At 49.4% G+C, this 27,807-nt stretch overlaps 1 protein-coding gene across 1 annotated transcript in view; it reads right to left on the bottom strand.

Annotated features, from left to right (window-relative positions):
- The window catches only part of Adamts7 (ADAM metallopeptidase with thrombospondin type 1 motif 7), a 52,012-nt gene extending 25,956 nt beyond the window's left edge, over positions 1–26,056 (bottom strand). Inside the window, exons 1-8 of the mRNA XM_052716721.1 lie at positions 25,500–26,056; positions 15,345–15,700; positions 13,501–13,666; positions 12,858–13,036; positions 9,885–9,968; positions 9,466–9,590; positions 8,294–8,443; positions 6,980–7,126 (exon numbers count right to left, since the gene is read on the bottom strand). Of these exons, the coding sequence (XP_052572681.1) occupies positions 6,980–7,126; positions 8,294–8,443; positions 9,466–9,590; positions 9,885–9,968; positions 12,858–13,036; positions 13,501–13,666; positions 15,345–15,700; positions 25,500–25,569 (1,277 nt within the window). The 5' untranslated portion in view covers positions 25,570–26,056. The remainder of the gene's footprint in view (positions 1–6,979; positions 7,127–8,293; positions 8,444–9,465; positions 9,591–9,884; positions 9,969–12,857; positions 13,037–13,500; positions 13,667–15,344; positions 15,701–25,499) is intronic.
- Between the last annotated feature and the right edge of the window lie 1,751 nt (positions 26,057–27,807).

Here is a 27,807-nt window from a genome sequence, read left to right as displayed (position 1 = left end):
GTTAGAGATTTGGTTATACAGTCCAAACAGACTAATCAAGTTAATAGATGCCTTTTACCTGCTCAAACGTAGAACAAAAGATTATCTTTAGCTAACTTGTGCATATCATACATTCCATACTTGTGTTAATGTAGATATATATGTTACGTGTGTGTTTCTAAAAAAAGAACCAGACACCAATAAAGACAAGTAGATAAGGTGATCCAGCCTCTCAGAATGCTTCTGTTGCAGTTTCCTCAAAATTCTGCATCCAGAACAACTTCAAAGCTGCTTGCTGAGATGGTCCAGCCTCACAGACTATTCAGCCAAGACTTCAGGTAAGCTCTACTCTTTCCCATCAACAGAGGCTAAACAACAAATTCTACAGCTAGCTCTCCCAGGACCCGACCATTATCCTAATTTTTCTCAGGGTCCCCTAGTAATACCATCACCCCCAGACAACAGGAAGCAGACTAGAGAACACAACACCCATTCCTAAGAAATAGGGTGGGTGGTTTTTGGTAGTTTGGTGGGTTATGAATGCTTGTCATTATTTGGGGGAGGGGTTAGTTACAAGTTGCTAATGATCATGATAAGGGAGGAAACTAAGCAGGGGAGGTTGGATTCAAGGATCTCATTCTGAAAAGAAAAAAGGAGGATATAGGAATGATAGGATAAAAGGGTAAATTGTTGGATCTACTTTTAACTAAAAAGCAACTATTAATCTCAAATATTTTACGTTGGAATGGGTTTTTGTATGTTAATACAAATTCACGGTTATTTTTGTTATACTGTATATATGTTTCTATTCTTGTTTAAGGTATTATACCCATGCAGCTCATTTTAAAATATAATGTAAAATTCTAGTCCTTGAAAGCTATTTAGGATAATTAAGAAATGCAGGTTAAGCTGGGCAGTGGTGGCGCACGCCTTGAATCTCAGCACTCAGGAGGCAGAGCCAGGTGGATCTCTGTGAGTTCAAGGCCAGCCTGGTCTACAGAGCGAGATCCAGGACAGGCGCCAAAGCTACACAGAAAAACCCTGTCTCGAAAAAAAGAAATGCATGTTAGTAGTTAACCATCAATAATAATCAAACTTACAGTCATAGTAGATATGTTTTCAAGATTAAACAGAGACATAGTTTAGATAGATAGATGGTCTTCAAACACTTCAGAAATCTACAGAATATGGTATTTAAGATATTTTAATAACATAAGACTTTTCATGACAGTGAGACACGTCTGCTTCTGGCAGCACCAATTTACTTAAAAAAAAATGGTGAACATTGAAGAACCTCCACATGGAGTTTGCTTTTGTTATGCAAATGTTTGATACTGGGCAAGAAACTGCCCTTGCCTTGACTGCTGACAGTATGCTGTCCAAGTTGAAGAAACAGGACGCAAAAGACAACTGCCCAACTTTGCCATGACAAGATAGGGCAGTCCTTCAAAATTCCTGCTCCACAGAAAAGTCTGTCAGATATTCTAGGCCTGTAAGCCAAAGATGGATGCCCCAACATTGCAGAGGAACTTTAGGTGACTGTCCAGCAGTCAGCTGCTTCTGTCATTTCTATAGTTTTAGAAGTTGTTTGCTCTGGACTTCCTGTTTACTCAGATAATATATCCTTCCCAGGTCTCTGATGGAGTTAAAAACAAGATAGTTATAGTTACAGTTTTCCTTGTTACCAAATTCAGAAAAGAAACTCACAAAAGAGGTATAAAGGGTATAAGATTGAGAGACATAAAAGCTTAAACTGTTTATCTAAGAAAATGATTTGAGATCTAAAAAGATAATTTTGGGTTGATAATACAAGTTATGATAGAAAGTAAGTTAGATATAAAACTTTTGACTCATCAAGATAACAGAGTAATTTCTCTGAATTTGCCAAATACAAATGGACTGGACATTGTGAATGTAATTCTTACTTGATAATTGTTCTTATTGTACATAATATTACTGTGTTAGAGTTAAAACCTTTCCTTTTTACTTAGACAAAAAGGGGGAAATGTGGAGTATTTGTACACTGTGTGAAGATGTATTGCTGTGATTGTGTATTGCTGTGTAATAAAAAGCTAGGCAGGAGGTATAGGCAGAACTTTCAGAGAGAGAAGGAAGAGGAGATGAATTGAGGCATGTAGGAGATGCCATGGAGACACAAGAAGTTGGACATACAGAATATAAGAAAAGTAAAAAGCCACATGGTATAACATATATTAGTAAAAGTAGGTTAATTTAAGTTATAAGAGCTAGTGGGACAAGCCTAAGCTAAGGCCAATCTTTTATAATTAATTTTGTCTCCATGTAGTTATTTATGAGCTGGCAGCCCAAAGAAAAATCCAACTACAAAATCCTGTCTCTAAAAAACTAAAAAAAAGCCGGGCGGTGGTGGCGCACGCCTTTAATCCCAGCACTCGGGAGGCAGAGCCAGGCGGATCTCTGCGAGTTCGAGGCCAGCCTGGACTACCAAGTGAGTTCCAGGAAAGGCGCAAAGCTACACAGAGAAACCCTGTCTCGAAAAACCAAAAAAAAAAAAAAAAAAAAAACAAACAAAAAAAAAAAAAACTAAAAAAAAAAAGAAGAAGAAAAGAAAAGAAAAAGATTTCATAAATTCATGTAAATCTGAACCTCAGAAAGAGCAGACAATGCACTTATGAAGTAAGACAACTTAAAGATGAATATTTAGGGACTACTAAAGCTAAGGAAATAAAAAGAACAATAAACAAAATGTCAAAATTTTAACAGAGTGGGGAGACACATGTATAATACCAGCACTTAGTAGAAGGAGGCAGAAGGATCAGGAGTTCAACATCAGCCTTGGCTAGATACCAAGTTCAAGGCCAGCTTGGGCTGCATGAGACAGCCATCTCTAAACAAACAAAACCTTTAACAGAAGAAGTATATGAAAGCAAAGCAACACCTCTAAAAAGAAAAGATAGGAAAAGACTGAAAATTAAGGGGAAAACAACTCAATGTTAAAAGGGTTTCAAAAAGAAAAAAATAGATTATCAAAAATAAATAATACAAAAACATTTCCAGTAACTGAAAAACATGTGTTTCTAGGTAAAGACAGCCCAATGAATGTCCCCAAAATAAAAAGAGACCAAGGCACAGATTCCTAAAAGCTTCCAGACTATTTAAAAGGTCACATTCAAAGACGTCAGGATAGGAATGGTATGGGGTGTCTCAACAGTAATGTTGGGAACCAGCAGATAATAGAAAAAATGCCTTCCACATTCCAAATCAAACTATCAAGCTTATGTTAAAGAAGAGAAAAGGCATGTTCAGACAGACTGTTTACCTCAATGTGCCCACTTTGGATAGATGCCTGAGGGTGTGCTCCATCAAAACAACAACAAAAGATAATCCCTCAGAAGCATGGAATCCAGGAAATAGGAAGCCTCTCTGTGACAATTTTAGGGATAGTCTAGGAAAGTATCCAGTCTACAGGGAAGCTGGGGGTGGTATCGTGGCTGGTTTTGTGTGTCAACTTGACACAAGCTAGAGCCATCAGAGAAGAAGGAGCCTCAGTTGAGAAAATGCCTCCATGAGATCCAGCTGTAAGGCATTTTCTCAGTTAGTGATCAATGGGGAAGGGCCCAGCCCATGGTGGGTGGTGCCATTCCTGGGGCTTCATAGTCCTGGGTTCTATAAGAAAGGAGGTTGAGGCAGGCGGTGGTGGTGCACCTTTGATCCCAGCACCCGGGAGGCAGAGGCAGGCGAATCTCTGTGAGTTCGAGACCAGCCTGGTCTACAGAGCGAAATCCAGGACAGGCTCCAAAGCTACACAGAGAAACCCTGTCTTAAAAAAAAAAAAAAAAAAAAAAAAAGAAGGCTGAGCAAGCCAGGGAGAGCAAGCCAGTAAGCAGCTCCCCTCCATGGCCTCTGCATCAGCACCTGCCTCCAGGTTCCTGCCCTGTTTGAGTTCCTGTCCTGACTTCCTTCAGTGATGAACAGCAATGTGGAAGTGTAAGCCAAATAAACCCTCCCCTCCCTAACATGCTTTTTGGTCATGGTATTTCATCACAATTGAAACCCTAACTAAGACAGGTGGGGAGGTTATGGATCTGGCAAAGACAGAAAATAATAAATTGTGTGACAGGGATAACCTTCTGAAAAGCCACATTCTCGAAAGAGGCATGGCTAGATGTGGAGGGCTTAAAAGAAAGAAGAAAACCAGGCAAATAAAAAAAAAAAAAAAACTTGTTATATGGGGGCTAGAGAGATGGCTTTGTGGTTAAGAGCACTGGCTGCTCTTCCAGAGGACCTGGGTTCAATTCCTTACACATACATGGCAACTCACGACCATCTGTAACTCCAGTCCCAGGGGCTCCAATACCTTAGTACCTCCACAGGTACCAGGTCACACATGATACATAGATATACACGCAGACAAACCCTTACACACATACAATAATTTTAAAAAAAATTATTTCATCTTGTTATAATACTTGGTTCAGAAAAATAAGCATAAAGCCATAGTAATGGAAACGTTTAATATGTACTTGCTATGGTCTGAATGTGAACTGTCCTTCATGGGCTTATGGCTTTGAACACCTGGTCCCTAGCAGGTGGCATTGTTTGGAGATGTTAGGGAACCTTGAGACACTGGGTCTACAGGGTGCATATAGCCCACCGGGTGAGTGTCCTGAGGGTTATAGTCCGCCCAGTCTCCTACCCACTGCAGCATCCCCAATTGCCTCAGGCTCTCACCTACATGGACAAAGACAATCCAGCCACCACCCCTTACCTCCCATGATGGACTGCATCCTTAAAGAGCGAGTCAGAATCACCCGCATATTGTTTCACCAGGGATCTGGTCACAGCAGTAAGACAAGCAGTACAATACTTAATGGAAATGCGTTACAGCTACTTGGGGCTGACGTAGGAGAAACAAGTATGAATACAAATTAATGCAAGAGGGCTGACTCTCCAACTTCCCACTAAGATCTAGAATGAAAAATCAAGAAATAACAGTCCAGGGATGCTTTCATGAAAGTACAGCTAGGGAAAGAAGCTACATGATTTAGGGTTGAAAGCAGCTGTCTCCAGAGAAAGGAGGAGGCCACTTAAGATTCTACTGTTGACATTTTTAATTTTTCAGTGTCTTTGGACCTCAGCTTTGTAAGCAAGATCTGAAAGGACACAGGAGCATGTGCCCGAGCCAAAGAGATGCACAGTGTCTGCGCCCAATGTTCTTTGTCACTCTATTTGTGTATAGCATTCACTCTTCTTCATAAGCACAGGATCCTCCTGATGGACCCACTGCATGTCTGGAAACCCTCTAAAAGGGAAAGGGAATCCACGCAGGTAAGAGTGCCATGCCTACAGTGAGAGCGGAGTATGGACAGCCCCACAGGCTGTACTGTCACCCAAACCCCAACTTGCTTCCAATGAAGAAAGAAGCATTGGTTCTGGAAACAGGGCCAGCTAAGAAGCCCCCACGTCCCTTCTCGCTCAGATTACATCCCTGCATCAGCCAATGACTGTGCAAACAGCGACGACACAAGAGGAAAGGACGAGCTAGGCCCCACAGTCATCTTTTCTTTGGGGTTGTCCCTTATCAGTAAGCAGAAGGTGGACCCTCGGGAATGAATGCACATATAGAGGAAAGCACTCAGAAAAATAACAAGTAGTTCGAACAGTTTCATTCACTATTTCCACTGCCCTAGTGAAGATCACTCAGAAAGGCCAGTTGGTGCAGCTGTGATCATTCTGCGTGTTAAAAGCTGACAGTGGCATTTAAGATCAAACTGGCACCAGCAGGTGGACATGTAGCAAGGTCTCCAAGAGCATGCCTGGCCATGCTTGAGGCTCTGGGGATTGAACAGCAGTGCCACACACGTGGCCTGGACAAAGTACAAGGGAATGGTAGGATGTGTCCTCAGAAGTTGGTCAGGGGCCCGGCGAGGTGGCTCAGCAGGTTTAAGCGGCTTCTGCCACGCAAGCCTGGCAGCCTGAGTTGGATGCCCGGGAACTCACACAGAGGTGCAAGGAGAGAACTGACTGCACACAGAGGTCCTCTGACCTCCATGGGTGCACTGGGGTGTGCACGCACACACACACACACACACACACACACACACACACACACACGCATACACACACACACAAACATACACACTGATAATTTTTAAAAAGAGAGATCGTGAGTCAGGTGTGGTGGCGCACACCTTTAATCCTAGCACTCAGGAGGCAGAGGCAGGCAGATCTCTGTGAGTATGAGGCCAGCCTGGGTTCCAGGACAGTCAGACTACATAGAGTAACCCTGTCAAGACAGAGAGAGAGAGAGAGAGAGAGAGAGAGAGAATGAGGAAGGGAGAGAAGGAGAGAGAGATCTTAACTTTTAAAATAAGAGGAGGAAGAAGAAAGGGGGGAAAAAGAATTTAGGGCCAGGCAGATGGCTCAGCGGGTAAAGACACTTGTCTGACAACCTGAGTTAAAGCCCCAGAACACGCTTGACAAATCTAGAAAGCCCATACCCACAAGTTGTCCTCTGACCTCCACCCATGTGCACCCCAATAAATAAAGAAGTGTAAAAAAATAATTTAGATTTAAACCTTTTTCTTACTTAGAATATTAAGTAGGAATACAAAACAGCTCAACAAAGTAAGAGATTGAAGGAAGGAAAAGCCTTCTATTTTTTGCTCCTCTTTGTCTGGCCTCACTAGGCTGTGAAGCTGGCCACCGTCCTCCAGGATCACTCTGTGCCAGCCCTGACTGCCAGCATCTTCCTGACTGCACACGGTAATAGCCCTCCCTGTCTGCAGCGGGCTCACCTCCCTGCCCTGGAGCCTGACAGTTCTCCTAGCTGGGCCCCCATGAGCTCCTGCCCGTCCTCCAAGGCACAGCACCACAGCACTGGTGTACTGTTCCAGAGGACTCTTGAGGCCCCGCATCTAACCAGGCGCCCCACACAGCCCACTGCCTGGCACTGCATCCCCGCCATGGGACAATGACCGCAGAGACAGGGCCTGGCCACCAGGCCCGGGGAAGGACTTACTCGAGGAACCTGGTGATGTACTCGCGGCTGCAGCGGGACCAGGTGAGCGGAATGCCTCCGTCATACAGGAGCTGTGGAGACATGATGAAAGGCCGTTTCCCAATGGACTCACAGTCATTGCCGTTGCCGTCATGCTGAATGCCAAAACTGCGTGAGAGCACAGGCCCCAGGGGCAGGTGAGCAGCGGGAGGCCACCAGGCCTCCTTCCATGGGAGGTCTGCAAGGGGTACAGTCCCAATTCCCGGGGCTAGCTCTGTCACCACATGGCTGTGTGGCCTTGAGAAAGTCATACACCCTCTCTGAGCCTGTTTCTTTAATACACAATATGGGGACGACAGTGGGATTCCCTGGGTTTCCCATCTACATATACCAGGCTGAGCCTGAAGTGAACCTGTTTTGAGACCATCAGAGCCCCATCCTTGCGCCCAGAGCTAGCCAAGAATGGCAATCCAGGAGATGCGGATGAGAGTCTATTGTGGCCCTACATCCTCACTGGCCCCAGGATGACTTCAGGCTATGAACCTGAGTTAACAGGTCTTAGCTACCACCTCCCAGGAAGATCTCAAGAGACCATCCCTACGAAGAGCCCAAGAAAACGTTCCTGAGCACAGCTGTAAACCAGGAACCATGCCAACTACTAGCTCACTTAACCCTCCTCACCCCAGAGAGCCTCAGAGAGGCCAAGGTAACAACTAGCCAGAGTAACAGCACAGCCAGGACAGAAGGACTGAGGCCACCAACACAGGCATGGCTGTCACCCAGCCCAAATCCTCTGTCCCACAGAGCTCTCTGGGAGCCTGCCGTGAAGCCAGTTCACCAGATAACCAACCCTGGCACAGGTGGCGAAGGGCATAGGCCACGCTACACAGGAGCCACAGGCAGAGGTGACATTGCTCTGACTCCAGCCTCCTCTGTCTATGAGGAGCTCACAGAGGCCCAGGAAGGACATGGCACTTGCCCAGGGTCACGGAGTGGGGTAGGAATGGAAGCAAAGTGACAAGAGTCAAGGATGCCAGCACCGAAGGCAATAAAGGGGGTGGCCAAGGCTCGACACACTGACAAGCCATCCCCATTCCTCTCATGTGACACCCTGCAGATGGGCCTCAGTGATGCCCCAGCAGGCCTTCTCTCCTGCTTACGGGAGGAAGTCTTGTTGAAGAAAACAGGGACAATCCTGGGGCTTTGTGGTTGGGACTACCATCTCGGACAATATTGTCCCCTGGGGTTTTGTGACCCATGACCCTCCCTGGCTGGTGCCCAAGAGTGGAAAGGTAAAGTCGGGTTTCTGTCTGGCAGCGGGGGCAGGTGAGTTACCTGTGTCCTAGCTCGTGGGCCACAGTGAAGGCCAGTGGCAGGCCAGTGTCCTCACTGACACTACAGCTGAGGTGAGGGTGGCACATGCCGGCCACGTGAGACAGGCCCAGGGTTTCGCAGGGGTGGTTCATGGCTGCACACAAATCCTTCCTGCAAAGAAAGAAGCGGTCACAGGCTGGCTTAGTCCAATGCCAAGATGGCCAGGAGGAGCCCAGGCCACCCCAGGTCAGGTAGCAAGGGTGGCGCTTCTCACCACTCTGACATCGGACCCACATATGGCCATTTTAGAAGCAGGTGCTTTTGCTCACATACAACCTTTCCAACACAGTGGGACCCCAGAAAGGGATGTGTGCCTAGAACAAACAATGTTGGTACCACTCCAGCTGCCGTAGCCCAGTAGAGGGAAGATAACACACGATAATACGGCTCTGAGCCAAAGAGACAGCTCAATGGGTAAAGGCACTTGTGGCCAGCCTGACGTTCTGAGTTAGATCTCTGGAATCTACACGATAGAGGACAAGAAACAATGCCTGCAAGCTGTCCTCTGAGTTCCACACATGTGTTATGGCATGCATGTGTACACACACACACACACACACACACACACACACACACACACGTAAATAAATATAACTTTTAAAAGTTGGGAAAAAAATAAAATAGAGCCCCAGAGAGTAGGAGAGAGGGAGGGAACTGCAATAGAAAATAAACAGCATAAGAGTGTCTGAAAGCCAGTGCTCTGCAAATGGATTCTTGGCCACCAACCTGCACAACTGAGTAGCACAACACTGCACACATACACTCTACACATACCATACACACCACAGACTACACACACATCACATGTGCATATATAGACCACATACATACAGTGTAAACACATATACCACACACCATTCATACACACACACACACACACACACACACACACACACACACGCGCGCGCGCGCGCGCAATGCTCACACACCACACACACGTACATGTAGAACTGGTGAGTCCTGAACACATCTGTGGATTGCACGCACCTCTGTCCACTTCTGCCTTGTGTTATCTAAGCTTCTTTGGGCAAGACATTACCGTGGGGAGCCTGGGTGGCTGCAGGGTATCTCTGTATGACAGTAACATGAGATCCCTCAATTCTAAGGCCCTCCCTCCCTTCCTGGCGAGGTACCTGGTGAGCAGGATGGCAGTGTCATGGTGCTGCGGGTGGGCGTCCCCCTTCGTGTTGATGCTCTTCTGCCACTTGCAGAAGCTCCTCAGAGTGTTGTCTGCATGGTGCGTGATCTTTAAGTCATTCTGGGGGCAGAAAGAGTGGTGGCTCATGCCTCATACGGAGCTCAGAGGGACAAGCCTGATTTGCCTCCACACTGAGACAGGCATCAGAGAGGTAAGGGACGGAGCAACCAGGCTCTCCAGGCTCCACCCCTCTGTCTGTGACCTGACAGAAAGTGTCTCAAGAGCCAGAGGTGTCAGAGGATACTGTGATGGCCAAGGAGACCTATATATGTCCTCCCATGTAGGGTACTCAAGGCACAGGGCAGAGAGCCCTGGCCATTGCTGAGAACAGCTTAGGACTATATGACGTCTCACCTCCTCGTCTTCCAGCAGGATAAGGCGCACAATGGTGATGTGAATGGGGTTCCCGATGCTGGGGTCGTGAAACAGTCCAGCCACCTATCCAAGAGGGTGTGAGAGGGGATCAGGCTACAACTAGGATGTAGGATATGCACCCCAGCCACCCAGGAACAGGCACATCTGACCACACACAAGATCACTCTCAGGTGCACACTAGCTGCTCACATTACTGTGGATGTGTGTGCGCTGTGCCTGCCCATCTCCACCCCTGCACTCACATTGCCTCCACCCAGCAGTGACCGACCACGCACAAAACCCTTCCAAGTAGCTTCCTAGGGCTCTGGTCTGTTCTGAACAATTTAGCTTGAGATCTACTTGCAGATACTGACCTCTCCCCCACCCGAGCCTGCCCCTGCCCCCCAACAAAGTCAACAGCAGCCCAGAGCACTGAATGTCAGCTGCGTAATATGGGTTCCGACTCTTCTCTTTTTATCCTGGGGAAACCAAGACCAGCCTTCTCAAGGAGCAGATATGAATGGATCCTGAGAGCTAAGGTGGGGTCAGGTGCCAACATGGAGCCCCCACCACTCTGCTTTCCTGTCCTTTCTGAGGATGGTAGTTCTGGAGTGATGAGGGTGAGTATGTTCCTATCTGTCAGAGGCCCCATGCCTACTGACAATGCTCTAAGGGCCTCCCCTAAAGACAGAAAGTGTACCAGGGTGCAGAGAACTGAATACCAATAGCCACCAGCCCCTTTAAAACTCCCACAGAAAAGAGGAGGCCAGGTCACAATTGGGGTCAGTTGTCAGGTCCCCAGGGGACAGATGGCAGGTTGGTTGTGACTTCTCACAATACCTAAAGAAAAATAGTATCTAAATAGGAAGGGAGACTTGGGAGGAGTGTTCATGTGTGTAGAGGTCAGAAGTCAACCTTGGCTATCACGTCTCAGAAACTATCTTGTTTGTTTAATTGATTTATTATTAGCCTGCCTATATACAATGTGTGCATGTGGGCACTCGTGTAGCATGCACATGTGAGGAGGTCAGAGGCCAGCCTCCAGGGGTCTGTCCCTTCTCTCCCTCTACCGTGGGCTCTGGGGAGCAAACTCAGATGCCCAGGTTTTCCAGGCAAGTGCCTTTACCTGCTAAGCTCTCTCTCAAGCCCCCACCTTGTTTGAGACAGCTGCTTCTTTGACCTGAAGCTTGCTGGTTAGGCTAGGCTGCCTAGCTGGTGAGCCCTGGGGACCTACCCGCCTCTGCCTTCCAGCACTGGGGTGACAAGCACATGTCACCTTATCTGGCCTTTTTATGTGAGTTTGGGAGGTTGAAAGCACTTTGCCAACTGGACTATCTCTTAGGCCCTAGGCATTATTCTTAAGGAAAAGGAGGAATGTTGGGGGTAGATGGCCTCCCGGAGTCAAAAATGAAGATAAAGTGATGCCAGGGGCTACCGTCACCCCATATTCAGGCTGGGTGTCAGCCTCTTAACCACCTGCAGGAGAATGTGAATGTGAAGGCCAACCCCACCTCTTCCCAATAGAACCTGCTGAGCCCTGAAACAAAATGCCTGATCCTTAGTCACCCAAAGGATGTCATGGGAGCCTGTTAAGTCTGGGAAGGTCTCACTGTGCCTAAGTCTGGATCCCTAAGAGACTCTACCAGCCAAGCTGCTGCTCTTGCAAGCTGAACCTGTAAGAGGTAACACTCGGAAGAACAGGACCTCGGGACTGATAATCCTACCCTGCCCTTCCTCGCCTGTCCTGAGGCCAAGCCCTGTTATTCAGCAATAGCTCCCTACAGCCTGACCTTCAGTGGCCACCTCCCTGTGCAGACCAGGTTCAGCAAAGAAGCCTGAGTGAGGCCCCCTGAAGCAGAAGGCCTCAGAGGCCTTTTGTTCCCTAAAGAGCAAGGAGCCAGTGATGGTATCCAAGCCAGGAAAGGCTACCTCAGGACTACACTCGCTCACGCGGACTCACACAGTGGGACTGTGATGTTAGCAGGTGGACATCAGTCACGGCTGCAGCCCCTTCTTTTGAGTCCTGGTTTCACAGCCATCCATGCTAGCTGACCTCAGAGGCACTTCCTCTAAGGTGGCAGCAAGTGAGCCCTGGCCTAGGGGACAGAGCAGTACAGAGAGCTTTTCTCCTGGGGGCGGCGCGGCGCTACAAGGATCAGCCTGGTGGCCTGCAGGTTCCCATCTGCCCTTCAAGGAGGGATCTGGGAAGGAGGCCCTGACCCTACAGTCAGGACTGAGGCAGGAGGATCAGCCACAGTCCCCACTGGGTGGGCCTTTAGAGACCCAGAACTACCTTGCCTAGCTCTGTCTTGCCTACCTGGACTTGCTAAGCCCATGCATCCCAGAGCCCCTGTCATCTCAACTGTCAGGTGGAGTCAAGAGTCGTGTGTCCAGCCCACCAAGTGTTTCTGTCCTCCCCAGCTCACAGACCTGCCCAAGGTCACCAGCTAGAAGACCTTAAATCGAGCAGACAGTCCCATCTCTAAGGCATGTAGATGTCTCAGGTGGAGCTTTTCTAACGGGGTGTGTCTGTTCTCAGCACTCAGCACAGATCCTGACATAAGGCGGGGAGGGGTTTGTTCAGGGCAGAGCGTGTGAAACAACCAGACCACACGCTCTTAGACAGGCACAGGGCTGGGGTGGCCCAGCCTTCACTCACCCCTCCCAGCAGGGTAGCACAGCATACTGCTCAGCACTCTGGATAGTCTGGGGCAAGGGAGGGGTACTGAAGTGCAGTTCAAGGTCCAAGAAGCCCTACAACCATGTCCTGTGCCACAGCTCTCTTCTAGGGATCCTGCCACGCTGTGTTTCTCTCTAGACTTGGAGCCCGGAAACCTCCTTCATGCTTGGAATCGGACCCTCTGTCTGGAAGCCAGCCTGTCGACATTCCCACCCAGCTTTCCCTTTGGGTCCCATTTCAACGCCCCCACCCATGCACCCGCACCACCCTTGCAGCAAGCGTAGCAGCCTCACCATGTTCATGATCGTCAGCACATAGCTCTCCACCTGTGGCTGCCCGTGGTACTCTACCATCTTGGCATCGGCCACCACCAGGGTCTCCACCCACTTCTCCTTGCTGACTGACCGCAGATGCCTCCGCTTCTGCTGCCGTTGTTCCCAGCGCTCTCGCCGACGCTCCAGCTCTGGGGACACTGATGGGCAGAGACCGAGTGGGTGAGATTTCCCCCCCAGGTACTGAGCTGTAAGGCCCCAATAACACAGGTTGGTTAGTCAGGAGTGGAAGCAGAGAAGAGAGGCAGGAGGCGCCTCACCAGTATCCCTGTTGAAACTGGCTACGGACAGCCCAGCCACCTGAGGAAGAATGATGGATGGAGTCAGAGACACCGTAAGCAATATGCAGAGAGAGCAGAGGAAGACGAAGTGTCTGTCAAAAGTGGGCAAAGGAGGTGAGCAGCAGCAGGAGAGACAGTCCAGGGGACCTGTCAAGTCCATGCCACAGGTTAATGAGACATCGAAGGCTATAGTGGCATGCCTGCTAGAATGTTGTGTCCCTCTAACGCAAGGAAGCTGGGCATGAGGATGTTGAGAGAGGCTTCTAGAAAGGACATGTGTCTGCAGGTCATCCCTAGCCCTAACTCCGTAGGGAGGTACATACCTTGCACCCCACAGGTGCCTGGAGCCCTTGAGTCATCCTGCTGGGCCCGCGGCTCAGAGCCTTGGTGCTTGTAGATCACGTGGGGCTGGGCATGTCCAGTCTGAGCTGGAACGCCATCCAGAGGCTCAATGAAGTAGTCCTCATTGGAGAGCTGGAACACACCTCTCTGGGGAAGATGCGCCAGGGTCACAGAAGAAGGACTGGTACCTGGTTCCCTTTCCACATACTCCAGAGGCCTGGCCTGCCCAGCCAAGCCCCACCTCCCCAACCTGAACCCACCACAGACAGAAAGGGCGGCTCCCTCCTGCTGGCCGATTGCTAATTCTTTCCTTGCCATTCTACACAGCCAAAGGCTTCAAAGCAAAGCTCTGGCCCTTACTCGAAGCCTCTTGAAACATCTCCAAGGATTCTGCTCCACCACCACCACCACAACGAGGAGGGAGAAAGAGGTCTGCGTCGGAATCTGACAAGATGACATTTTACACAGTCCCAGACAGCCCTCCTGAGTCGGTGGCCCACGGCCAGGCCCTCGGGATGTTTTGCATCTCCTCTGCCAGCCACCATGCTCCCTCCCAGCTGGCCATTACTTCTCATTGACCTCTTCAGCCTCCCTGAGGCAATGAATCACTCCAAAGGCAGCTCTGTCATACCCAAGCCACACAGTTGCCATGACCACCAAGATATCCTGTTTCTTGGGTCCATAGCTGGCCAGAGAAATGAAGCTGGCAGGAGCGCTTTGGGCACATCTGCCTGGCACAGAGTTCAGAGAACAGAGGATCATGGGAAGCATCCAGGCAGCCGGCCACTTCCGGAGCAAGCTTGGGACTCCAATAGACAAGGTGTCACCTCCTTTAGACTTTCCCACTAGCACCAATTAGACCCCTTGGGTCACACAGAGTCAAGAAGTTCAGAGTACTAGAAAGTAGTCCTGCTTTAAGGGACTACAGAGGGGTTTTGAATCAGCCTCCAAAATCCCTGAATGACTGGTGACCTCAGGCAGGGTCTTCTGGGAGCCTGTTTCTTAATCTACAGAATGGGAAGGAGATCTCTGCTCAGCTGCCAGGCAGGCTCAATGAGAGGAACTGAACCTGAGAAGCAGGCATGGGCTCCTAAACCAGACTATGTTACTGACAGGCCTCCCAAGCCTAGGCGTTCTGCAGCTCATCGTGCTTGTCGCTGGTCCCATAGCTTTCACCTGAGCCATTTTGGCTGAGAGCCCTCTGAGAGCCGTGGATGGTTGCTGTGTGTGCACACCCCCAGTCCGGCTGTACACCCTAGGGTGCTTGACGCTGCAGAAAGCAGATGGATGCTGCCTGGAGTGGAAGCTCATTTAGTATTTGGTAGTGGAACCCCACAGGCAATTAGGGCTGTAGCAGTGGCAGAACTGTCTTAGAGGCTGACAAAGGTAGGAAGAGAGAGGTTTCAGGGGATCCCTAATCTGGGCTGCAAGGCTAAAGGCAAGGGGCGCATGCCCAAGAGAGTCTGCAGAGATTCCATCATCACTGACACCCCAGAGAAGTAAGCACCCAACGGCTGACTTGGCCTCTGCAAGCTCTCTTCCATACGGGGGACTCTGGAGCAGCAGCTTCTATCCTACCCGGGACATTTTCAGAAGTTCAAGAATTGGGTCCAAACCTTGACAAAAACCAAGGCCAACTGGCATCTGGCTCACGTAAAACTTTCAAACGTTCTGTCCTTCAGAACAAGGAGGTCTGCATTGTCATTTCTGTTTCCCTCGTGAACACAGAAGCTGGCAGAGGAAAGGTATATTGACCAGAGCCACCAGGCAGAGTCAACGTCATGCCAACCCCAGGCCCTCCCCACATGGATTCCAGAGAACTCACTAGGCCATCACAGGCGCTGATGGCTGCAAAGCCGCCTTCCAGCTCTGGGTCCTGCACGTCACCAAGCAAATGGCAGGTGGGGACACGGGTTCGGATGTGCATATGTCCTAGGCTGCTGCGACGCCGGATCTCACTCACAAAGCCGGGTGCCAGGAGATAAGGGTTGGTGGTCAAGTTAAAGAGCAGCTCCCGCCCTTGGTACTGCAGCTGGTAGAAAGCGGATGAGGCCTGGGTGGCAGACACATCTCGCTTGCGCAGTACCCGTGGCCACAGCTCATAGGACAGGAAGGAGCCTCCAGCATCCACCCGCACCGGGTGCACGATATCCAAAGCCGACCGGCCCTTGGTTGCAAGACCTGCAGAGAGAAAGCAGCATTCAGGTCCAAGGCAGACTCAAAGTTCTACACCAGTGGTTCTCAGCTTTCCTAATACTGCAACCCTTGAATACAGGTTCTCATGTGGTGATGATGCCCAACCATAAAATTATTTTCATTGCTACTTCATAACTGTAATTTTGCTACTGTTATGAATCATAATGTAAATATCTATGTTTTTCAATGGTCTTTGGCGACTCCTGTGAAAGGGTCGTTCGACCCCAAAGGGGTTGTAACCCACAGACTGAGAACTACTGTACTAGATGATCACCAGGAACTAGAGAAGGGGGCAGCTAAGAAATGACAGCTGGGATCAGGACCCCTCCATGGCTAGGCATTGTGAGGCAGGCTTGTATTCCCGAGCACTGAGGAGTTTCAAGAGACTGAGACCACATAGGAAGTAGGAGGGCAGTCCCCACTATATAACAGCACCCTATCTCAGAAGAGTAAAACTAAACCCCTCACTATGCTTCATACCAGCTTTGCTATTTCATCACTCCATGCCTCAGTTTCTCTGTCTGAATTCCTACAGTAACTTTTTGTTGTTAGTGGTTTTTTTCAAGACAGGGAGGGTTACTCTATGTAACGGGCTGTCCTCAAACACACAGAGACCCACCTGCTTCTGCCTCCCGAGTGCTGGGATTAAAGGTGTGTGCCGCCACAGCCCGGCTTCTTACAGTGACTTTTAACTCTCTGTCTCCCTGCTTACACCTCAGGAGCCCTGTGTCAACTCATTTTCAACATGGCAACCAGAAGGACTCCCGATCTCACTCTGCTCATAATACTGCAGCTACTCCTATCTGACTTAAAACATAAAATAACCTCATAGCATTGGCACATGAGGGCCTAGGCAAGGAGACTTCTCCAATCTCATCTCCACCTACTCCTTACTTCCCTCTCCTGGACCCCCCAGTCCCTTGATGTCCCTCAGCAGGCCAGATGTGTCCCCACCTCAGGATTTTGTATTGTTCTTCCCTCTGTCTTCCATCATCTCTCTTCACCTCTACTCTGAAGTACCATGTTGTCAGAACAGCAGTTTTCAAGCCAAACCTGGTCCTCAGTTAGTCCAACAGTCTTCACCAACAGTCACACCATCTTGAGTACAAGGGTCAAGACAGAATGACTCTACCTCCTGTTTATACAAGTGAACAACTGCTATTGCCAGCCCATTGTGAGGACTAACTGATAACTTATTTGTGCCAATAAAGAAAGAAACATGTGGCTGTACCAAAATAATACCAGAAACACCAGACATGTTTCAGACCAGATGGAATCCTCTCACTTTGAACTTTAAAGGATCTCCAAGATTGAGATGCAGCAGGCACACTAGCCTACCACCAGGTAGGTCATGAGCCTTGTCTAGGAAAACTGCCATGGTGAGGGACCTTCACCTATCCTGGGGCTTCAGATCAAGAAGTTCTGTTTTTGGTTTTTTTTTTTCTGTCAGGGACATATGCGCCCCTTCAAATTGACACTCAAGACCTCTGCCACCTGGACCTGTATTTGCTAACTCTGAACCCTGAACAGCTCTGTGACTTGTGGTCTTGCAGTTCACGAAACTCATTTGGTCCGACTTTGAAGCTGGATGCCTCTTTAACCTTTTCTGTAACATTTAGACATTGTTGTGCCAAGTATAATGTGCCAGCAGCGAGTTAATATTAGTGATTAAGATGAGAACCAGGGCTGGGAGGGATGGCTCAGCTGGTAAAGGACTTGCCATGCAAGCACAAGGACCCAAGTTCAATCCCCAAAACAACCAAGTGTGGTGGCCTGTAACCCCAGAACTGGACAGGCAGACAGGAAAACAGACTTCCTGACCAGCCATTCCACCTATCGGTGAGGTCCACACCAAGAAGAGACCCTGTCTCAAAGGAGGTGGACAGTAGTCCTTAAGATGACACCCGAGGTTGCCCTCTGACCTCTACACATGTACATACATGCTACACACACACACACACACACACACACACACACACACACACACACACACACACACCCTACACATTTTAAAAAATAAAAGAATAAATTAACCTATTTCACCGAGCAGCAGTGACGCACGCCTTTAATCCCAGCACTCGGGAGGCAGAGGCAGGTGAATTTCTGTGAATTTGAGGCCAGTCTGGTCTACAGAGTGAGTTCCAGGACAGGCTCCACAGAGAAACCCTGTCTCAAAAAAAAAAAAACTATTTTTGTGGGCTGGAGAGAAGGCTCAGTTGGTTAGGAGACCACTGCACAACAGTGTGAACTTGAGTTTGGATCCCCAGAACCCACATATGAAGTCAGGTGAAGTGGCACATACCTGTAACCCCAACTTTTAGGAAAGGAGTATGAAGACAGGCAGGTCCCTGAAGGACATTGACCAGCCAGACTGGGTGAATTGACAAGCCTTGAGTTCAGTGAAAAGCTCTGTCTCTTAAGGTGGGGAGCAACCGAAGAAAGACAGTATCCACCTGTGACCTCCACGTGCGTGAATACACAGACAAGTGTACACACATACATTAACGAGTGCACATCCACCACGCATACAGCAAACCTGTTTGCTGAGGACCATGAGTACCGAGTAAAACAGGGAATGCTCGGTGAATTACAGCCAACCAACTTGATATAACCTCTTGCATTGTGTCTGTTTCTGACATGGTTCACACATGACAGCCTCCTTCAAGCCCTTGTTCAAACATCTTTCTGTGAGGTCTCTCTTGGCCATTTGATTTTAGTATTGTGACTCACTGGGTTTCTTTGTCCCCCTTTCCTGCTTTACTTCCCCCCACAGCAATAATGATACACTCCATCGCTTAACTTTTTTTAATTATGTGTCCCTTTGTTTTCTCTCTCCTTCCAATATCATCACTTCCAAGAAGGTAAGAATTTTTATATTATTTGCTGAAGAAATTTTTTTTCAAGTTCTAGAAGTGGTTGGAACTTAGTCGTTTTTTTAGGAAATATTTGTTGAATGAATGTGTAGACTAGAATAACAACAGAACTTACATGTAGTCAGGGGCTGTTCTGAGGACTGAATGTACTGAGCCACCCTACACACAGCAGTGCCTAGCCCACTGGACTCAGCAGACATTGTTAGGGTTGTTACTAGCCTCGTGGATTAGAAAATGTGTCCTCAGATGCCTGTGGGATGTGCAAGTGCCTATTGGCCTCCCGGGATGGGGAGAAGGACCACCCAGATGGGGCTTCCTGGTGCCTTTCTACTCCTGTCTCGGTGTAGCATCCTTGACTTCTCTCTTGGAAAGAGTCCATGTGAAGCAAGGGCTCCTGAGCTGAAGAATGTCCAAATACCTCACTCAGCTCAAGCCCTCAGGGTTTGAAAATCACTCTGTATCACTCCGTCCTCTTACACTGCCCAGAAAGGAAAAAGATTCTTCACATTGTTTATTTGTTTGCTTGTTTATTTGTTTCCCAGGCACCCCTTCTCAGAGAAACGTTTGTAAATGCATAAGATATAAGGAAGACCAAGAAAGTCCACTGTATGGAAATACAGCTATCAAGATAACCGTGAAAGTGAAGCGCAGAACTGTGTGGTCATTCACCGGATCATTAAGCAAGGTCTAACAATGGTGTAGTAGTTTTGAAGCAGCAAGGAGCATTAAGGTTTATTTCAAAGAATCTGCATCAGTGAGATAAGGAAACTTATGTGGGGCTGGAGAGAAGGTTCCTTAGTTAAGAGTATATACTGGGCCTGGCGATGGTGGCACATGCCTTTAATCCCAGCACTTGGGAGGCAGAGCCAGGTGGATCTCTGTGAGTTCAAGGCCAGCCTGGGCTACAGAGTGAGTTCCAGGAAAGGCACAAAGCTGCACAGAGAAACCCTGTCTCGAAAAACAAAAAACAAAAAACAAACAAACAAAAAAGAGTATATACTGCTGTTGCAGAGGACCTGGGTTCAGTTCCCAGCACCCACAAAGCAGCTCACAACCACCTGTGATTCCAGTTCCAGGGGATCCAGCACCCTCTTCTGGCCCCTTCAGACTCCTACACACATAATACACACACATACACTTAGCATACACAAATAAAATAAATCGTTTGTTGTTGTTTTTGTTTTTTGTTTTTCCAGACAGGGTTTCTCTGTGTAGCCAGCCCTGACTGTCCTGGAACTCACTCTGTAGACCAGGCTGGCCTGTACTCACAGAGATCCACCTGTCTCTGCCTCCCAAGTGCTGGGATTAAAGGCATGAGTTACCACTCTCCAGCTAAATTTTTTTTAAAGTTTTTTGTTTAAACTTAAAAAAAAAAAAACTATTTGTGGAGCTGAGAAGGATAGCTCCGTCAGTAAAGTGCTTGCCCTGCAAACATGAGTTCAATCCCCAGAAGCCATGTAAAAACCCCGGCCGCCGGGTGATGCATGCTTGTAATCCCAGAATTGGAGAGGTAGAGACAGGAGGACCCCTGGGTCTGGCTGGCCAGGCAGCCCAGCTAAATTGGCAAGCTCCAGGAAAATGATAAACACCTTCTCAATGGAGGTGAACAGTATTCCTAAAGATGACACCCAAGGCCATCCTCTGGCCTCCACACACATGTGGTAACATTGGAATTCCCTGATAGTGTTCAAAATTAAATATTCACACTCTATAAATTAAATGTGTTGGCCATATTCATAATTAAAGAAAATGCTAAATATCACTTGAAGTTATAAAAAAAAACTGTAGGTGTAATGTTTTCCAATCCAGGTTCATAGCTTCCTGGGACTTGTGGTCCCTTAGGCTGAAGACTCTAGGTTAGGGCACCAAGAATAAGGTGTGTCAGACTACTTTCCAGGTAAGAAGGCAAACAAGAGTTCAGAGGGGTAAAGTGGGCTAAAGCCACACACTGGGAGTGAGAGAATTGAGACTTGACCCCATTTCCCAAATGGCTTCTCAGTAGCATCACTCTGTACTCTCAGAGGTCTGTGTTCCCTGCTGTGGGATGGTCTGTATGTCAAGTGTGTTGCTGATTGGTCAATAAATAAATCACTGATTGGCCAGTGGCCAGGCAGGAAGTATAGGCGGGACAAGGAGGAGAATAAAGCTGGGAAGTAGAAGGCTGAGTCAGAGAGACACTGCCAGCCGCCACCAGGACAAGTAACATGTGAAGATGCCGGTAAGCCACAAGCCACGTGGCAAGGTATAGATTTATAGAAATGGATTAATTTAAGCTGTAAGAACAGTTAGCAAGAAGCCTGCCACAGCCATACAGTTTGTAACCAATATAAGTCTCTGTGTTTACTTGGTAGGGTCTGAGCGGCTGTGGGACTGGCAGGTGAGAGAGATTTGTCCTGACTGTGGGCCAGGCAGGAAAACTCTAGCTACAGTTCCCCACCATCAATACAAAGAAATTTGATGAGATACATTTCCTAGAAGTTAATAATTAGGCTTCAAAAGAAATCTCAGAGGGCTGAGGGTACGGCTTGGATGGTAGAGTGATGAGCAGCATATATATGAAGCCCTTTGGCAATCACCAACTTTGCCAAAACTTGTCCTGGTGACATACACAGATCCCAGCATTCGGGAAGGGAAGGAATGAGGATCGTAAATCCAAGGTCATCCCTAGCTACATAAGGAGGTTGAGTCCAGAGTAGATTATTTGAGACTCTCAAAACAACAATAACAGAACAAAAACAAAACCAAATCCTCTTGTGCAAACCTGCCTACATTGGTGCCCTGGGTCCCTGCTCTTGTCTTCTAGCCCTACCCTCTCGGAAGGGCCTGAACTCCAGGCACAGCTAGGAAACTTACTGCTCTGATTCACTGAGGTTTCATCCAGTCCAGGTACTACTCCTTAGATATCTAGCTGTTCATAGCAGTGACCCCTCAGGTCCACAGAAATATTCTGGTTCAAGTGTCCTGCAGATATATTCTGAACTCTCTTTGCTACCACCTGCCAAGCTGGGAGGCTGTGCCTACTCAGAGGCTTGACTGTAGCCATGTTACAGAACCAAATCCTCCCTCTGTCTGCTGCCAGAACTCACGCAGGGTGCCCCTCACATGCCAGTGGTGTGCCTCTGCTCAAGACACTGCCCTCCAGGCTTCTGGGAATCCAGTGCCTGTGATGTGATGCCTTGCATAGCCTCGGTGCAGTGGGAAGGAGCTTGGACCTGCCTAGGCTCGGTGTGCTGGGCTCTGCTGACTCCCCATTGGAGACCTCAATTTGGGGGATGTGGGGATGCAGGGTGGCTTGGGAAAGAGGGATGAAGGGGTGGGAGGAAGGAGGAGGGGGATCTGTGGATGGTATGTGGAGTGAGTAGAAAATTTCTTAATAAAGAAAAAAAAAAAGACCCTGCCCATGGCTACCCTGCTAGCAAGTGCCTTCTCTGAGAGTCATGGGATGAGTGACCTGGGAAGAACTGCTGTGTAGCTCTGAGCAAGTATTTCCAATCAATGAACTTCAGGGGTGGTAAGTGCAAAGAGTTCCCAGACTTCCTGGACAAGATTTTCTTAAGAACAAATTCCCAGGCTCCATCCCAGACTCACTGAATCAGCATCTCCAAGAAAGAAGTTGAGGAAGCTTCACTTTTTTTTTTTTTTTAGCAAAAGCCTCAGGGAACTGGACTCTGAGGAAGTGTGGAAATCTCCCACTGGGAGTGAACTTAGCTAACTGACCAAGTACCTACAGAGCTTTGAAAAGCTACAGGCAACTAGGACCTAGCCCACAGACTGCTATTCTGTAAGTCTTGGACTCAAGGGTCCCAAGATGCATATACTATGTAATTATATCTTTCCAGGGGTTCTTTTGGGAGATAGCATGCTTATTACCCTGGCGTCCTAATGAGAATATTTTGAGACTACTACCCCATGGCCAGAGACTGCAGGACTGTTTCTATTTATTGGCACAGATATTGAAAAAAAAATTAGTCAATTTCCAGTGTTTAAGAATTATATGATCTTTACACAAAAATTTCAATTCCCAGCCTTCCTTGAAATCTTGTCATCTACACACATCAGACCTAAATTTTCACCTGTCAAAGGTGGCTGGAGGAAAGCAGGAAGTTCTCTTTGGAAGACCTGTGTTCCCCATCTGTCTCTGTCCCCACTACTTACTACTGTTCCCAGTACTGAGACTGAGTATACATAGGTTGCCTGTTAGCCATCATTCACTCAATAAAAAACTTCATCTCTAACCAAACTGGGAAAAGCAATAAACAGGCTAAGAATTCATTGTTTCTATAAAAAAAAAAAAAAAAAAAAGTCTCTCCACCAGCCTTATTTGCTTATTTCTGTTATGAAATGCCGGGGTTCACAGTACCTGGTATATTCACAGTGCCCTCAGCTACAAGCCCTTTGGGATCATTTGGTGTTCCAAAGTCCAGGGAAATGCAAAAAAACACACTCAAAATAGAGAGGTTGGCACAAGGCATCCACAGCCCCCCTTACCGTGTGCGCATGTGCCCACCCTGGCCCAGTATAGAGAACGTCCAAGCAAAGGAAGGGAGACGCCGCTTACTTAGACTGGAGTTGGCTGGGATGAAGAGATCTTCGTCAAAGACAGCCCATTGAAAACCTCAGGTCCTCAACCTTGCTCGGCAAGCATCTTATGACTGAGCCATCTCTCCAACCTTAAACCATCTTAAAGATAAGCACGATGAACTAAAAGATAAGTAACTCTCAGTAATGCCTTCTCTACCGGAAGACCCGGGTAGAGACTTTGGTGGCCGAAAACCAACAGCACCTAGTGGCCATAAGAGATAATTGCAGGTTCAAATACATTCACGAAGCAGATCATCAGGACTGAAATTCCCTTGGAATAGCAGCTGGCACCAGCAGGCACGGTGCCAGTGGCTCATGGCCAAGTGTTCTGCCAGGTCAGAAGGTCTGCTGCCTTGATGGGACTGAGCACCTGCCACACCACACACACTCCCGTGATAAAGGCTCTTCATATCACTCCTAGGTGACAACTCTCACGTCAGGTATTCTGCCAGAGAAATGCCAACCTTGGACTAACCCTCACCTCCCTATCAAGAACCTAAATTACAATCCAGCCCTTTAAATGACCTGCAGCACCGCAGCACATAGACACCGGGCTTGCAGAGCAATGCAGAGGGAAATACAGCCTGTGTGAGGGAATGGGGCAGTCACGACTGAGCCTGGCAAGCCGGGAGTCCAGGAGGAAAAAAAAAAAAAAGATAGTATACATTTTTCTAAAAGTGAGCCTAGGACATGCTCTTTGAGGTACCATTCAGTGGCAAGAGTCCAGGCTTAGAAAAAAAAAAAAAAAAAAAAAAAAAGACAAAGAGGTTCACAGCCTCAGAGTCAGAGATCCTGAGAGCAGAAACAGCAGGGCCCCACACTACATATCTAGAGGGACTCCAGAGACACACACTCTGCCCTGGTGGTGTCCCCAGATTAGTGAAGGGAGGGTGGCTGGCCTGCTGGTACCCCAGGCAACAAGTCCAAAGAGCAGGACTCACCAAAGCATCCTGAAATCCAATGGAGTCTGTCTACAAGAGTAATAAAGATAATGACCACTGCATGGCAGTTACTGCCCAGCAGTAAGCAACTGACCTTCACTATTTCGGTCCTCATAAAAATCCTAAAAGGCGCATCTCTCCCTGACCACACACACTTCCCAAGAGCCTGTTTCTGCCCTCTCTTTCCACTGCCCTCACTAGCAGTTCCCGCTAGTCTTTGAACCTGTTTCCTCACAGAAGAGGTTTTTATGCGTGTCAGCTTTCTTGCAGGTTTACTAAGAGATGGTGAGAAATAAGAATGAGTAAGGCTGGGTCCTAGTAGGTGCTCACTAAATGATTTTACACACACACTCACATACACACACACACCGCATCCCGCCTTTCTGAAGGTTACTGTTAGATCAACCCTGAAACAGTGCTCTCCCAGCCATTCCGCTCAGTGGTTTAAATGTTCCTGACATTCGGGGCCCACAGATACAGTATCTTCACCAGGAAGGCAAGTAGCCTAAGCCCGCCCAGGGCAGATTTTCCTCGAGGTCACTCCTGCCCACCCCACATTGGTCCAATCCATGCAGAGTTCATCCATCCCTCCAATCCATCTACCTGGCAATACCCTTGAATCCCTCACCTGCAGATACATTCCCTAATACTTGACCAGCCCCCAGCCGTCCTGGAGCTACCTAAGCACAAAGCCTGGGGTCTCTCACATCCCTGACTCGCATATTCCCAGGAGGGCTGCTCTGGACTCTCCAGAAGCGCGCTGCAACGCAGGTCGCAGCCAAACAAGAGCCTGGACGCTCGCCAGAGGCTCGTCTGAGGCCGGCCGGGCGGGGCTGGGAGAGTTAACCCAGGGCGGAGGAAGAAGCTCCGGCTCCCCATTCTCCTCCCTGTGCCTTCCACACTTGGGGGAGGGGGAGGCAGGAAATGCAAGGGCGGTGGGGACTCGGACCCCCGCGCCGCCAAGCTGGGAGGCGCGGCGACGCACCCCAGGAGACCTGCGACCTGGCGCGGTCCCCGACAGTGTCCTAGCCAGCTTGCTTTCCAGGAGAGTCACCCAAAGCAGAGGGTAACAAACAGAGTCCCTCAGGATTCGTCCAGCCCCATCCCAGGAGCGCTCTCTACGGAGAGATGCGCGCCTCGCTGCACGCGCGGCTGGGAAGCTGGAGCCCGAAGAGTGCAAGCTCGCTCCAGGAGAAAGTCCCGGACGCCAACTGAGGCGAAGGCTGAGGGATGGCTCCCGGTGGGTACAGCTTCGCTAATCTGCCTACCCGACCCTGGCCCGTTAGTAATCCTAGAGGGAGCCCGTCCAGCACAGGGTGCACAGAGAAGCGACTGGGGATGCGGGGAGGGTGGCAGGGTCAGGCGGGTCCCAGAGGCTCAGCCACCCACCTGATGCAGGTCCCGGGACGTCGGACGCCAGAGCGCACAGGATCAAGAGGAGACTCGTACCACGGTGCATGGCCAGAGTGGGGTGGCCGCGGGACGACCCCTAGCGCACGCCTTCGTCTGTCGCGTTTGCGTCCTAGCCCGGGCCGGGGTCCGACTCAGGACCGCCTGGCCGCATGCAGCTCCCAAGGTCCAGGTCCCGACTCTGGCCGGCTGGCAGCTGCACTCGCTCCTCCGGCAACAAAGACTGCAAGGACCGCCCCCTCGGCCAGCTGCCGAGGCAAAGAAAGAGAGCGAGAAGCGGAGAAAGAAAGAAAGAAAAGGAAGGAGGGAGGGGGAGCAGGGCGCCCACCCCCGCCCCGCCCGGCGAGCTCCTACCCCCGCCCCCGCCGGCCTCGCCCCGCCCCCGCCGGGCCTCTGAGCCCTGCGGGCGGGCCACCTCTTGCTGGGCCGAGTAGGGGACCGCACCCGCAGTCCCCACCCCACCAACTCAGGCTCCCGACCGCCTGCAGGGCTGCAGGCGTCCCCTGGCAGTGGAGCAGGCCCAGGCCGCCTGTACCCTGCGAGGTCCCCCAAAGAATCTGGAGTTCCTGCAGTTTCTGCCTTGTCACTAATCAGTGCTTCAGGAGACACCCTTGGGTATGCTTCCCAGGACAGGCAGGCCTGCCCTTCTGAAAAGGGAACCTGGAAACCTCCCAAGGGACCGAGATCGCACAGTGAGAAGGCAGGGCCTGGGGGTTCTAGATTTGGGTCCAAAGTCAACTCAGAGAGGCCTAGGCCCTCATAGACTGGGCAGCAGTTTCCCACTCAAGGTAGAGGCCACTGATTCCTTGTCCAGACGCTTTCCCGTGTCTGTTCCCCTAGAATCCGCACGGAGTTCAGCCAACAGCCGGGAGACTCTGGTGGGTCAAGACAGTACCCACAGACTTTCGGAAGGGGCTCTGGGAGCCGGAGGCCAGCCAACCCTGCCTCCTGTCCCCCAGACCAGACCATCTCAAACGCCTGCCTTCTGTCCTTGGGCCCCACCCCCCACCCCTGCTCCGGCTTCTATGTCCCCCTTAGCCTATATACTTCCAGGAGCAGACTCAGGAGAACACACACACACACACACACACCCCTTTACTTCCTGCCTTCACTAAGCCTGGTTTTTCCCTGAGAGTGATGGACTTGTATGGTCCTGCTTCTCCCCTCGGCCACTTTTGGTGTAGCCCACCAAGGTGCACAGCTCCTCGTTTGCAGTCTCTCTGATGTCTAAGAGCTCACTTCTATCTCTCTGCACTCCAGCTCTCTCGGCCCCCAGGGGGACCTGTGTAATGCATAACCATCTACTCTCTCCACAGTCATCTTCAGGGACTCCGCCTCAGTTCCTTCAGGCCTTTGGACCACACGAGGCAGTGCCATCCCTCGGGGCTGAACTCTGCAGATGAGAAGCCTGCTGTTCGGTCACCTTCTGCACTGTTTTTTGTTTGTTTCCCCCTCTAGTCCCTTGTCATCTTCCTTCTCCCCACCCTCTAGCCTCTTCTGTCCCACTGTCCACCTCTCCCCACCTCTGATAGCTGCGGGTTTTGCTGGTCAGTGGCAGGAAATCTTCCCCAACACCTCCCATCCTGCTCAAAGGTGCCTATAACTGACACTTTCTCTTCCTCTGGACATGTAGAGCAGGCACTTTGCAGTGTTGGAAAACAATTTCACCGGGGCTCTGTGACCCTCTCCCTCCTTTTCCCCCAAGGGATTCAGTCCAGAAATGCTCCTCTGTCTATGCTTTCTAAGAGCTACTGACTCTCCGTCTAAAACGTTCTATTCCTGATAAAGACACTGATGTACGGCTCTGTGGATTAGTATCCCCTGTAGCTCCTACCTGCTTGTCTACCCTCTTCTCAACCTTCTCCAGAAGGGTTGTTTATATTAGTTCTCCTCATGCTCAGCCCCTCATCTACCCTCACAGGAGCTAGAGATCTCTCCTTTGATAGGCCACTGCATCCTGGGAATGCCCTCTTCTTAGCAAGCTGTTCACTGGAGCTAGCAAGCACTAGGTTTCACTGTAGGACTGAGGGAGGCAGCTGTGAGAAACAGAGGACTCCGGACTCTGAAGGAGGCCACACAAACAAGCAGGTGGGAAATACGGAAAGAGAACCAGCCGCTGAGAAGCACATCGAAGAAAATAACCTGCGTGAAGGCAGAGGTCTGTTTTCTATGAGATGGTCATGGAAAGCTGTCAGGACAACATATCCATTGGATCTCTGTACCAGAATGACTAGACAGCGCCAAATGCATGAAAGGGAAAAGATGGGCACAAACCTGTCAAACTTTC

The sequence above is a fragment of the Peromyscus californicus genome, unplaced genomic scaffold (assembly GCF_007827085.1).
Source record: "Peromyscus californicus insignis strain IS unplaced genomic scaffold, ASM782708v3 Scaffold_11__1_contigs__length_118956290, whole genome shotgun sequence".
NCBI classification, from domain to species: domain Eukaryota; kingdom Metazoa; phylum Chordata; class Mammalia; order Rodentia; family Cricetidae; genus Peromyscus; species Peromyscus californicus.
The sequence above is the reverse complement of the archived record's forward strand: the minus strand, read 5'-3'. Positions and strand labels throughout refer to the sequence as shown.